At 40.3% G+C, this 12,110-nt stretch overlaps 1 protein-coding gene across 3 annotated transcripts; it reads right to left on the bottom strand.

Annotated features, from left to right (window-relative positions):
* Positions 1–45: 45 nt before the first annotated feature.
* Positions 46–10,845, bottom strand: LOC121504141 (nuclear factor 7, ovary-like). Of its 3 annotated transcripts, none has more exons than XM_041778771.1 (7): positions 10,782–10,845; positions 7,351–8,275; positions 7,086–7,181; positions 6,774–7,004; positions 3,850–3,997; positions 3,697–3,723; positions 46–3,608 (listed from the first exon to the last, which is right to left on the bottom strand). In XM_041778771.1, exons 2-7 carry the CDS (start codon positions 8,227–8,229, stop codon positions 3,055–3,057), a joined length of 1,935 nt encoding a protein of 644 aa, XP_041634705.1. In that variant the 5' UTR covers positions 8,230–8,275; positions 10,782–10,845; the 3' UTR covers positions 46–3,054. The 3 variants fall into 3 exon arrangements, with proteins under 3 accessions (XP_041634705.1, XP_041634707.1, XP_041634706.1); XM_041778773.1 differs by having other exon boundaries at positions 7,351–8,204; positions 10,782–10,802; XM_041778772.1 differs by having other exon boundaries at positions 7,351–8,272; positions 10,782–10,790.
* Positions 10,846–12,110: the final 1,265 nt, after the last annotated feature.

Below are 12,110 nucleotides of genomic sequence, written 5' to 3'. Positions count from 1 at the left end.
AACACTCTTCTTTCCCATACTAATTTACAGCATCTGTCACATCTTTGAAGATACACGCACTCAGAAAATCAAGGACAAAAACACCAGTATTTATTCTGATGTTAGTTTGTCAGCCATGCATTAAAAAAATATAGTCATAGCTATCTTTCTCTATCTTTCTGGGCAAATTAAGTTACTGGGGGGCACATTAACTTTATTCTCACAATCAGAGCCCCCGAATTACAAAATAGGAAAAGCTAAGTTACACAAATATCATCACATATAATTTAATTAAAGGAACAAATACAAAGCTTCATTAGAATTACTACACACAATTATATAGGTGAATAACAAGGCTAACTTTAATGTGCTAAACACAAAATTCAACCCAGTGCAAGCAATGCAATGAGCAAAGTATTGGCAGTTTTTAAAGGTATATTTAATTTACATGTATATTTCTGTCATATGCATTAAATAAGCTATATAGAGCTTTAACGACTTTTAACAAAATAATCACAATTAGATTTTTACTTTATTTCCCCCCATATATGTATGTATGGATGTAAATGCTATATACCAAGCACAACAAATCTTATAATGTTGGAAAGCCTGTTTATTTCCCTTTCACTCTGTAAGGATCATGCATTTGTGGGATGAGCAGCAGAGCTGAGTATGTGGGTGGCGCCCATGAAGAAATGTGCCAGATCTTCTCTGCCAATGCCAAACAGCTGATTCTGCCATTGACTCTTGTTTGGTGTTTGGTGGACTGGATGATTGAAGTCTTAAAAAACAAGACATATTGGCAGTTTAACATTTAATGCATTTAACAAACAGGACCCTCAGTAGCGTGTTGAAGAGCCATACACAGCCACAACAGCCTGGTTCCTCCTCCTCCTCATGCTGGTCACCAGCCTGGTCACACACTGCTGTGGGATGGCATCCCATTCTTCAACCAGCATTTGTTACGTGTCAGCCAACATGGTTGTGTTTGTCACTCAGGCACGAACGGTAGCCCAAGCTGACCCCTTAAGTGTTCAGTGGGGTTGAGGTCAGGTCTGCTGTTAAGACATTTCAATCAACTCCCAAATTCTGGAGGTAGTCTCTGATAAACCCCACTCTGTAGGGGGCAAATGGGCTTGACAATGGAAGGCAGTCATTGGTGGCCTCCTGACAGTCCTATGAGACCAGCGATTGGCTGTATGCAGTCCATTCCAGATTGTCTGGGCAGAAAGTCGTCAGCCATATTGTACTGCAAACCCATGACTGCAAATCTGTAGAAGACAGCCCACAGTTCCTGAGTGACAGGTTAAAGAAAATGGTCTGTCGTCTTGTTGGGGTGCCCACTTTGCAGCCTGTCTCTGAAATCCCCCATTATATGGAACTCGGTCTTTAGTTTGGAAATTGCATTAGGGCTTTCTCCAAATAATGCCACAACTTGGTTTTGCAGAAAACCAGCCTGAAGTTGCCTATTGCATGGGCCCAAACCAGATCAGTCAAACAAGGCATGCCGATTCTTGGAGTAGACAACTACTGACCACTTTACCAGGATTATCAGGTGCCAATCAGGCACCTTTGATTGGCACCTTGTGGTACCAGATGCTCAAAACAAGTTTCAAAATCAACAGCAAAATAAGCTGTTTAGCATTGGCAACAAAGATTTTGCAAATTTTTTATGGGTGGAACCCATTTGGGGAGAAGGTGGCGGTCGCTATAGGCAGAGTTTAGTTAGTTTAAGCCGGAAAACAATGGTGATGGGACTCCCCAGCTTGTGCTATGTAGTTTAGTCACCTGGGCTGCACATGCCTACAACATCAAAGGTCTTGTTGGTCTGTTGATGTTTTGTGTTCCAATGACAAAACATCTCAGGCAAAGGATAAATGAATCGGTCCATCTGGTGTGTCAGGTTGAGACATTTACCCTCTGCTATGAATCTTCATGCTAAGCTTACTGACTTTCGTTGGTTTTTGGGATATACTCAAATTACGTTTTGTCTAATAAACAGAGAAGCACACAAAGAATAACACAAACTCACACGCTGTCATGCAACAGGGAGTTTGATTTATCATACATCTTATACATAACTGTAATTTACAGATGTACCACAGAAAGATATCCCTCAGATAAACACAAACTGTCCAGGGCCCGCACACATTCCAGAGCATAACCAAGGATTTCAGCTGTAAAAACCAGTAACTAAAGGTTTACAGTCTACTTTTGTGTTATGTTGAACTTGCAAAAGTTTAATCAGCATTCTGTCAATCCTGTTGAAATGTTTGGACATTTAAAAAATTCATGAAAATACATTTTTGTGCATAATGCAGAAGTGTTCGTGTAATCATTTTGATCATTTCTGATGTTGTGGGAATGCTTCAGTGAAATATAACTTAAACCCTTCAGCATCATGTGTCTGTTCTGCGTGTTTAGTGGCTTGAAGCTAATGATCCAGTCTATTAAGTAGTAAAAAGTAAAATCTGCAGTGTAAATACTAACACACCAGACAGCAGGCGCACACTGCTCTTAAAGGGAATGAGAGATGACACTCTGAATTGAGATTACAACCTGCCTGTTTATAATCTAAGCACATAATCCATGCTGTTTACTCTCTGCACCTGGGTTTGCACTATGATTGTGCACCAAGATAGCAAAAATGTCCCTAAACACTAAGAGCCACATACTTAAGACAACATGCTTTATCCCCTTTGATAAGGATGCCTTATATCTGGACAGTGGTGGAGGTTAAATTCTTCAAAAAGTCAGAACCCTTGTGTACCAGATTGTCAAACTATTCTAAAACAATGCATTGCTAGCAGAGCACGTCTAGTCCCGTTAGCTCAAATGTTCAGACACAGGACTTTCTGGTTTAAACATTTTCAAAGCGTAATTCTTCTACTTTCTGATTTCAGTTCATAAAGCTGTAAATATAACATAATTGTTGAGCTACGGCATTAATTTTGATAACAAAAATTATAAATTCCACTCAGGTTTTCATCAAAACAGGTAATGCTACAGTCAAAAAGGTCCTTTTTGCATTCATTACGGTTTTTCAGATCTGTTTTAGTCATTTAATCGCTCTCATTAGCTTTGTTTGATCAAGCTTTTCTCATTCACAGGACAGATCACCATGGTGTCAGAAGCTTTGTCGCAGCAGTAGAGGTAGAAGAACGGCAGGATCTTCTCCGTGAACTTATCTTTAAATGTGAAAATATGAGTCCGAGCCCTCACATCATAAAAGGACACTTGCCCCTCTTCATAGTCCACGTACACGCCCACCCTCTTTGGTCGGGCGTCGAGTGGGAGCAGGGTCGGGGGGGACGTCGACACCCGGTAGCCCTGGCCTTTCTTCATGGCCAGAGCCCAGTAACCCTGCGTGGTGCTCACGGAGAGCCGGCCTTTTCTGTTAACAGAGGACCGAGCCACACCCAGGTACCAGTCGTCTTTTTCCCCTACCAGGACCTCCCAGTAATGCCTCCCTGAGGTGAAGCCCTCACGGCCCAGGACGATGACGACGGTGTCGAAGCGGTCAGGGTGGTCCGGGAGGTCCTGCCATGCACCCAGGTGTCTCACCTGATGTCTGTCCTGAGAGAGCTGCAGCCAGGGGTTGGCCGAGTCGGGGTCCAGAGTGACGTCCACTAGAAAGGAAAAATCAAGTACATATTTTTTTATATGGGAGAAATTTCAGAGGAGAAATAAGCCAAATAAATGTGAAAAAACACATACCTGTGTATTTAACAATCTTTTTGATCTCTGTAGAAACAAAAAATGGAATTGCTTTAAATCAGTGTCCAATGTTTCCTGGTAATCCATAATTTACAATCAAAATGAACAAAAATTCCAAAGTCTGTAAGTTTGCATTGTTAAATATAATCTTACCACTGTCAGCCAGTTTGTCAATCATTTCGTTCAATGTTGCCTCCAGTATGGACACAGATCTCCTGATCATTCCTACACAGGTGTCAGTGGGAACACTGGTCTCTGACCAGTTTTTGACAGGAGGAGGTGTGCTCAGAGCTGGGAAGTTCTACAAAGAGACATAAAACACAAGAAATGTTTTTCCTATGTGTATTGTTTACACAATTCCAAAAAAGCTGGGGCGCCTTTACAATGTAAAAGAAATAGAATGCTCTGATTTGTAAATCTCATAAATCCATATTTCATTCACAATAGAACATAAACAATATATAAAACAGGAACATTTATCATTGGTGGAAAAATATAAGCTCATTTTGAATTTGAGAGCAGCAACACATCTCAAATACGTAGGGACGGGGCAACAAAAAGCTGGAAAATAGTGATGCAGTATCATGGTGACAGAATACCCTCATGGACATATGAGGGTTTCAGATGATAGGTCTTCAGGGCAAAAAAGTGTCTTTTTTGTGTGGAGCTGAGCTAACGGAAGTTGGAGCCACAGCTACCATTGGCCCTTGCATACCCATCATCCACTTGCTGATCTTAAAGGGATCTCAAAGTCAAGCCGCTACTCCTTTACATCAAATAGATTCAGTTGAGGGGGTTTGGGTACTTTGTGGAGGTCTTCCAGGCACATCCAACTGGGAGACCCCAGGGCACACCCAGAACTCACTGGAGGGATAACATACTCCATCTGGCCTGGTAGTGCCCAGGAATTCCTCTGGAGGAACTGGAAAATATTGCTTGGGAGAGGGATGTCTGGGCTGGCTTACTTCGCCTGCTGACACTGTGACCTGACCTCAGTTAAGCAAATAAAGATGGATGGATGTGTGGATAGATGCCAACATAACTTTTTCCAAGTCTTCTTCTTTTTTTTTTGTTTTTTTTTTTGTTTATTCATACCCCAATAAAATAGCGTACTGTGGCCTTATTACAGAAGTTTTTAGGTACTGTGAGATTTTGATACCATAACGTCCCTACTGAAACAGTGGTACTGATAAAAAACAGCTAGAGTAGCATTTTCCAACTAATGGCAACAGGTCAGTGACATTTTAGAGAGGCAGAGTCTACAGAAGAAAAGATGTGAAGGAGTTCTGTGAGCAACGGACAAGGCCAAAGGTCAACATTTGATGCTTGTAGTCTTTGGATCCTCAGGCAGCTCTGCATTAAAAACAGGCATGACTCTGAACTGGAAATCACTGCATGGACTCAGAAACACAACTAAAAATCATTGCTGTTAACACAGGACATGATGCTATCCACAAATACAAGCTAAATCTGTATCATGCAAAGAAGAATACATATGTGAGCACCATCCAGAAACGCAGCCGTCTTCTCTGGACCAAGGCTCGTTTAAAATGGGCAGAGCCAACATGGAAAACTGTTCTGTGGTCAGATAAATAAAAATTTGCTGACTAGATAGGAGAGGATTCTTCATAATGATTGAGCCAATGGAACTGAGGTCTTAAAATAGTCTATAAATTGGATTATTTTGGTTTAAGCAAACATTGAAAATTGGTCCTAAAGACCTGAGCTCTGCATAAGGGTTAAACTTTATCTTATATACTATAAAGCTGTACTTTATTTTGGTCTGGATATGAAGTTGCAGTTATTTTGAAAGCCATTTAGGGACTTACTGCAGTTTTAGGAGAATGGCTTGACCAAATGACAAAATATTTCATGTTTTTCACCCCTTGAAGAGGTATTAAGTACAAATTATGCTTTTTGACTTTGAAACAATCCAGAAATTCAGATAAGGAATCTTTGGGGAGAACTTTTTTATGTCTGTTCTTTTTGTCTCTTGGTTATCCTACGACCTTCTTTCTGGAGTGTATTTAAAGCCTTTGCCAGCAGATGGCACTGCTTTTCCAGAAAATTATACCTTCTAGATCAGTGGTGTCCAACTCAATCACAGCAGGGGCCGGATTCTGGATTCAGGTCTAACCTGAGGGCCTAACATGGTCACCTTTTTAACCAGAAACTGTCAACCTCATTTCACCAGTAATAAAATATGAAAAAAACCCCAAAAACTTAACACTGATTTAAAAAGTGAAAAAGATAAGTTTAAAGGCTCACAATCTGGGAAAAGTAAATTTATTTGTTCAAAAGGTCGAAACATTAAAATTGAAAAATAATGTTTTATAATGGCGAATATATTAGAAAGATTTCAAAATCATGAGTTTAAAAGGTCAAAATATGAAATAAATTTGTAATCATAAAATTTAAAGTCAAAGTATGATTTAAAATTTTAAATTGTGAGTCTAAAAGGTCAAACTATGGGTTTATTAAGTTTGGAGTTCAAAATATGAGGTAAAATACAAAATAATTGGTTAAAAAGGTCAAAATACCAATTAATATTTCGAATTATTAATCTTAAATCAAAATATTATATGAGAAGTCAAAATCATGAGTTGAAGTGCTCAAAATACAAAATAAAAAGTCAAAATCATAAATTTGAGTCCAGATTGTGAGATGCAAAATTGAAAATATGAAATTAAAACACAAATTAATTTATTCTCCCCAAATTCCTGACTTCTTATCTAAATATTTTTACTCCTTACATTTTTTGATTTTGTGATTTAACAAGGATATCTTAAATCATCAAGGATAAGTTCACATTTTTATATTAAGGAGATCTGCAGACCTCATACTGATGGGCCAGTTATAACAGAAATATGACATCATCTTGCAGGCCGGATTTAACTGTTTCACAGGCCGGATTTGGCCCCCGGGCCTTGAGTTTGACACCCCTGTTCTAGATAATGGACAGAGAACAAGATGCCCTCCTATACCTAAGTAGAGGGTTTTACATTTAAAGAATCTCTAGCCCCATAACAAAACTATACAAGTAACACCTTAAAGTTAAGGACTGGAAAGTTTTCCACCTTTAAGAAGTGAATGTGGTCGGTCCGAGCCACGTTTTCCAGCTCTGTATTCCTCCGTCTTAACTCAGTGATTTCCCTCTCCAGCTCCGTGATGAAACCCTCGGCCCACCTCTCCGTCTGCCTCTGCTTCTCCTCGATGGACAAAACCAGCTCGGCCTGGGTCCTCTGGATGGAGCGCACCAGCTCTGAGAAGACCTGCACGCTTTCCTGGATCTCTCTCTGAGCACTGGCCTGAAAATACAAACAGGAACTTCAATGTATTCTCTGTTTGGTGCTTCCACAGCGTCTATATGTAAGGTCAGGAGGACTCACTTTGTTAAGCTCCACGGCATGTTTGATGTCCTCCACCTTTTTCACTCTCTCCTGGATCATCTGCTGGACGTCCATCTCTGTCCTCTTCAGCTGAGCCTGTGAAAGACTGGATGATGACAACCTGCACTGATTCCAATACTGCAATTTTCCTAGCAGTATGAAAGCAAGACAGTGCTATATATTGCATCCATCACACATTGGGGTTGTGGGAAAGCATAAAAAAAACATATTCAATTCAGTAAACAGGGGATTTACACTGCCTCACCTTCTTCTCTGTCCACTCCCTCTCCACAGGTACGGTGTAGTGGGCCCTGTGGTCCGTCTCCGTGCAGAGCACACACACACATGTCTGATCCTTCTTACAGAACAGCTCCAGGAGCCTCTCATGCTTCGGGCACATCCTGTCCTCCATGTTTGCCACCGGCTCCATCAGTTTGTGCTTGGTGAACCTGGCTGAGTGAGACTTCAGGTGCTCCTCGCAGTATGAAGTCAGGCACACGAGGCAGGATTTCACCGCTCTGGGCCTGCCGTCTCCGAGACAGACATCACAGAGGACTTCCTCCAAGAAAAGAAGTGGGAGCGAAGGTGACAGAGGTGCTGGAGAGGTTGTAGGAGCAGGGAGTTGAGGGGAGGGTGGAGGTGATGTTTGAGGTAAAGGGGGTGGCGGACCCTGAGGTGACCGTGGAGGAGAGGTTTTAGGAGGGATGAGCGGCGGTAACTCCTCTTGTGGCGTCTTCGTCCTCCTCTCCTCCTCTTCCTGCTTCTGATCTGTCTCTAAGAGCCTCTCCTCATCCTCCTTTTTCTTCCTCTCCATCCCCCACTTCTTCTCTTTCCCCTCTTCCTGATCCTCACTCCCCTTCTCCTCCACGCTCCTGACCCTTATCTCCTTGAACTGCTCTGCGATCTCCCTCAGCACAGTGTTGATGCTGATATCAGGCCTTTTGTAGAAGGACTTCTTACACATAGGACACTGGTACAAAGGGCTGGTCTTCCAGTATCCCAGAATGCAACTCTGGCAGAAGTTGTGTCCGCAGGGGATGGAGACGGGGTTGGTGAAGACGTCCAGACAGATGGAGCAGTGCACCTGCTCTTCAGAAAGGTTCCCAGTGGAGGCCATTCCTACACGGCGGAGAGGCAGGGTCATTTTTTTCAGCGCAAGCAACCAGGATCTGAGCGGGGCATCAAACCTGCTGTGATATCGCGGGGGTTAGATGGCGGGAATTTACTCAGGGTTGTTTCATGCAAATCTAGAGAGCAGAGCGTGACACGACTCATTTATTGTTACAAATCTGAGCCAATTATTTGAAATCAGAAGTTATATTGATTTAAAGAGTCTTAGTTTTTTCAATTTAGCTTGTAACAACTGAGTCCATGTGAGTCTAGAGGCTGTGTCTGATAAGGGATTTTAATGTAAATAACAGTATCATGTTAAAACACAGATAAACATTGGGATATCTAAGAATTACTTAGTGATAGCTGGTGGTACGGAAGCCCTAAATGGACATGCATACAATTTTTTACTCCCTTTTCCTGCTGTAATGACTCATTTCTGCATGTTTTCATGTGATTTAGACTTCTTTGCCATCTTTGATAGATGACATTAACGGACTGTGAGAGGTGCCGTTTGAGATCTGCAGTCATCAGTCAGACTGTCTTGCTTCAGGGTGCCCTTGCAAAGGAGAAATGGATTTTATCTGGGATTGTTTTTTTAACTTTCAAAAATCATCATAATATTTCAAGAATGTTTATTATTATTATTATTTATCCTTTATAGTGCATGTTTTTGTTCTTAAGTCTCTTTGTTCTACAACATATTAGAGTTTTACATTGAACTCCTTGGAATTTATTTGTGTCCATCCCATGATTTAAAATTCTCTATAACATTTTCTCTGAGTTGCTTGGAGTGTCCTTTTGTTTTCATGGTGTAATGGTAGCCAGGAATACTGATGAGCCAGTGGCTGGACCTTCCAGACTCAGGTGTCTTTAAACTGCACTCAGGTGATCCCCATCTCACTAACTGTGAGACTACCAAGACTGATTGGCTGAATCTCTGTAGAATTAGGTCAGTCACTTTAAATTGGGTTATATTAATGCAGCCACTTCTTTAACATTTTTGTTTGATTATTGACATTAGTTTGTTCAAAACTGTTTTCACTCAGATATTAAAGATGTTTTATTGTAATTTTTTTGTAAAAAAAATAAAAAAAAGGGGGGGGGGGGGGGGGGGGGGCAAATTTCATTGACCATGATTTATTTATAAAATCAATAAAAGAATCAAACATCTAAGGGAGTGAATACTCTTTAAGAGCACTGTAAATGTCTGAGCTGCTCTTAGAAATATATATTTTTTAATTTTTTTAATTAATTTGTTTACTTTTTTGATTTATTTATGTATTGTGTTTTCTAATTATTAGTTTATTTATTTGATTACTTTTTAAATTATTGGTTTATTTGTTGATTAGGTTACTTTTTTAATAATTAGTTTGTTTATTTCTTTGGTTTCTGTTTTGTTTATTAATTTTGTTACTTTTTATTTATTTATTTATTTATTTGGTCACTTTTTTCATTATTAGTTTATTTTTTATTTCTATGTTTCCATGTCTGCAGACAAACATTTCAAGGGCCTTATTTACCTGAAAACAAAATCTGCAATCCTAAAAATAGCACGATTAATAAGTGGAGCAGCACCCAAAGGTTCCTTGTTATCATGGAAAAGTAGATTTGATGAGATGTATGGCTGCATGTCAATGTAGGGCCTCTGAGGGAAAATCTCTGTTGTTACAAACTGAAGCCAAAGATTTAAAAATAAAATTTCTATCAAGTCAAAAATGAAAGGTCAAAGTTTTTACTTTTCAGTTTGTAACACATGAGCCCAGATGGATCTTGGGGAAGTGTTGTCTTGCTTTTTTAAAATTTGATTCATTAATTTAAATGTATCGAGACTTGAAAAAGTTTTTGCTTTCTTTCAGTTCAGGTAAATTTTCATTGGGCTGCAGGTATGAGAAGAACGGGATTAAATGAATGTGTCCCTGCTAACACTAGCCTTTAAATGACTAATTAAATGTGTTATTTTTTACTACTAATTTTTTTATTTTACCTATTCTAGTGTTCATTATTGTGTTTTTAGTGTCGGCCTGATGGATGGATGACCTATCAAACCAGATAAATACACTAATATGGTCACATTGTTTGGCCTTTTCTACAAACTACTCATACTTATAGGAAACATCAGAGCTGACTGAACTGCTGCTAATGTCAACTACTAAAAATTCAACACTGAATTTTTAACTCCAGAGATGAAATTCAAGCTAAATATATCACCCTTGTCAGAATTAGCATGCTAGGATTAGCTTGTAACTTAAGGCCCAAGAGGCCTTTTCCTGACAGACCACATTTACATGTTTGCAGCAGTGGTGAACCAGCTGACCTGGACTTAGATGCTTCCTTTCAACAGTCATGACACGAAATAGGATTTCTATCATAAAGAGCACTTTCTGATTCTCTTTTGAATAACATCACAGCTGCAAGTCTTCAGCTCAGATCACAGCTGTAAAAAAGGCCAAATTGTAGTTTAAATAATCCAGAAACAAGCCAACACTGACCCAAGAGGCCCAAAAGGAAGCAGATGTGGTATTAAAAATGAAAATGCATGAGAGAATGAGGAGCGAGAGATAAAACAGAGACATGGGGACTCACCAGAGAGCAGCTGCCTGAAGGCTTGGTGGTACACTGACACATGAGACAGGCTGGAACTAGTGCCACCTCCAAACCCCCCCATACTCACCTCAGACCCAAAATATACCCCCCTCCCTTCCTTTTTACCCTAGATACAGGTTTATACTTGCTGGTCATGGCCCTCAGAGCCAGAGCCTTGAAGGAGAACAAAAAAACACAACAACACCATGTAGCAGCTTTGAATAGCAGCAGTTCTGCCATTCGCTGCCTGAGATTATTCCCTCTGTTACTGAGACAGCAAATTTTGCTGCTATTGGTAAGAAAACAGGGTTAGCCAACTAGAAGCAGAGTAAGGCAGGTCATACTTAACACTTCTAGCTACATGAATGGAGTGGATGTTGGTACTGTCTATCAGCTTGCTTCCATTAGAATTATTTCATGAGTCTTACGACCTGAAGTCAAGCAGTAGAAGTAGAGTGTTAATGTGCAAATAAAAAGGCCTATTTTTAGGTGTACTTGATATGCAAGTGCAGTCTAGAATACAGGCTGTTTCTCTTTGCTGGATGGGTTGCTAAACTAAGAACGTACAGACTTCTAAAGGCACCGCTGAACATCTGTGACCAAGGCTTAGACTTTGTGTTTTATGGCTACATTTGTACTGCAGAATCTGTGGTTGAGATGTTTAGAGTTAGTGTAAAAAACACTGAGCCTGCTTTAACTTAAACGCCTCTTTTCATAGGTTCTTTGCAAATGACGACAGTGAAGAGCTCCAGATGAGGAGCAGATGGGATTTCTGCATGGAAAAACTCTATCAAAACGTTAAATGATCGTGTTGTTCACAACTGGTCCAACAGGTATGATCTGTTTCAACAGAGATCCAGCCAATTAGTGCTAGTAGTCTCAAAACTAGTGAAATGGAGATCACTAAAAGGCATGTGGGAGACTCCATGGTCAAGTGGAACAAAGTTCTCTGGTCTGATGAGGCGCCATTTTGACATCAGACAAGATGCTATGTTTTGCAGACGCCAAACACACCATCCCCACTGTGAAGCATGGTGGTGGCAGCATCATGCTGTGGGGATGCTTCTTGGCAGCCGGCCCTCGAAGACTTATGAAGGAAGAGGGTAGAACAAAAAAAACAAAAACTCTTTCATATCAAAGTGAAAACAGTATCCCTCGCTACCTTTACAATATGATGACAAAAGAACACTCCAAGAAACTAAGAGAAAAGGTTACTAAAAGTGAAAGTCAGGAGATAGGAACAAAAAAAATCAAAGGCACTGAACATCCCTCGGAGCTAAGACAAGACACTACAAACAACCCACCATCCCCACTGTGAAGTATGGTGGT

Source organism: Cheilinus undulatus, linkage group 22 (assembly GCF_018320785.1).
Source record: "Cheilinus undulatus linkage group 22, ASM1832078v1, whole genome shotgun sequence".
NCBI lineage: Eukaryota > Metazoa > Chordata > Actinopteri > Labriformes > Labridae > Cheilinus > Cheilinus undulatus.
The sequence above is the reverse complement of the archived record's forward strand: the minus strand, read 5'-3'. Positions and strand labels throughout refer to the sequence as shown.

Coding starts and splice junctions, on each gene's coding strand:
- LOC121504141 (XM_041778771.1), bottom strand. CDS start 8,229: ATGACCCTGCCTCTCCGCCGTGTAGGAATGGCCTCCACTGGGAACCTT. Junction 7,005..7,085: donor ATGCCGTGGAGCTTAACAAA/GTGAGTCCTCCT, acceptor TTGTATTTTCAG/GCCAGTGCTCAGAGAGAGAT. Junction 3,609..3,696: donor AAAGATTGTTAAATACACAG/GTATGTGTTTTT, acceptor TTTCCTTTCTAG/TGGACGTCACTCTGGACCCC.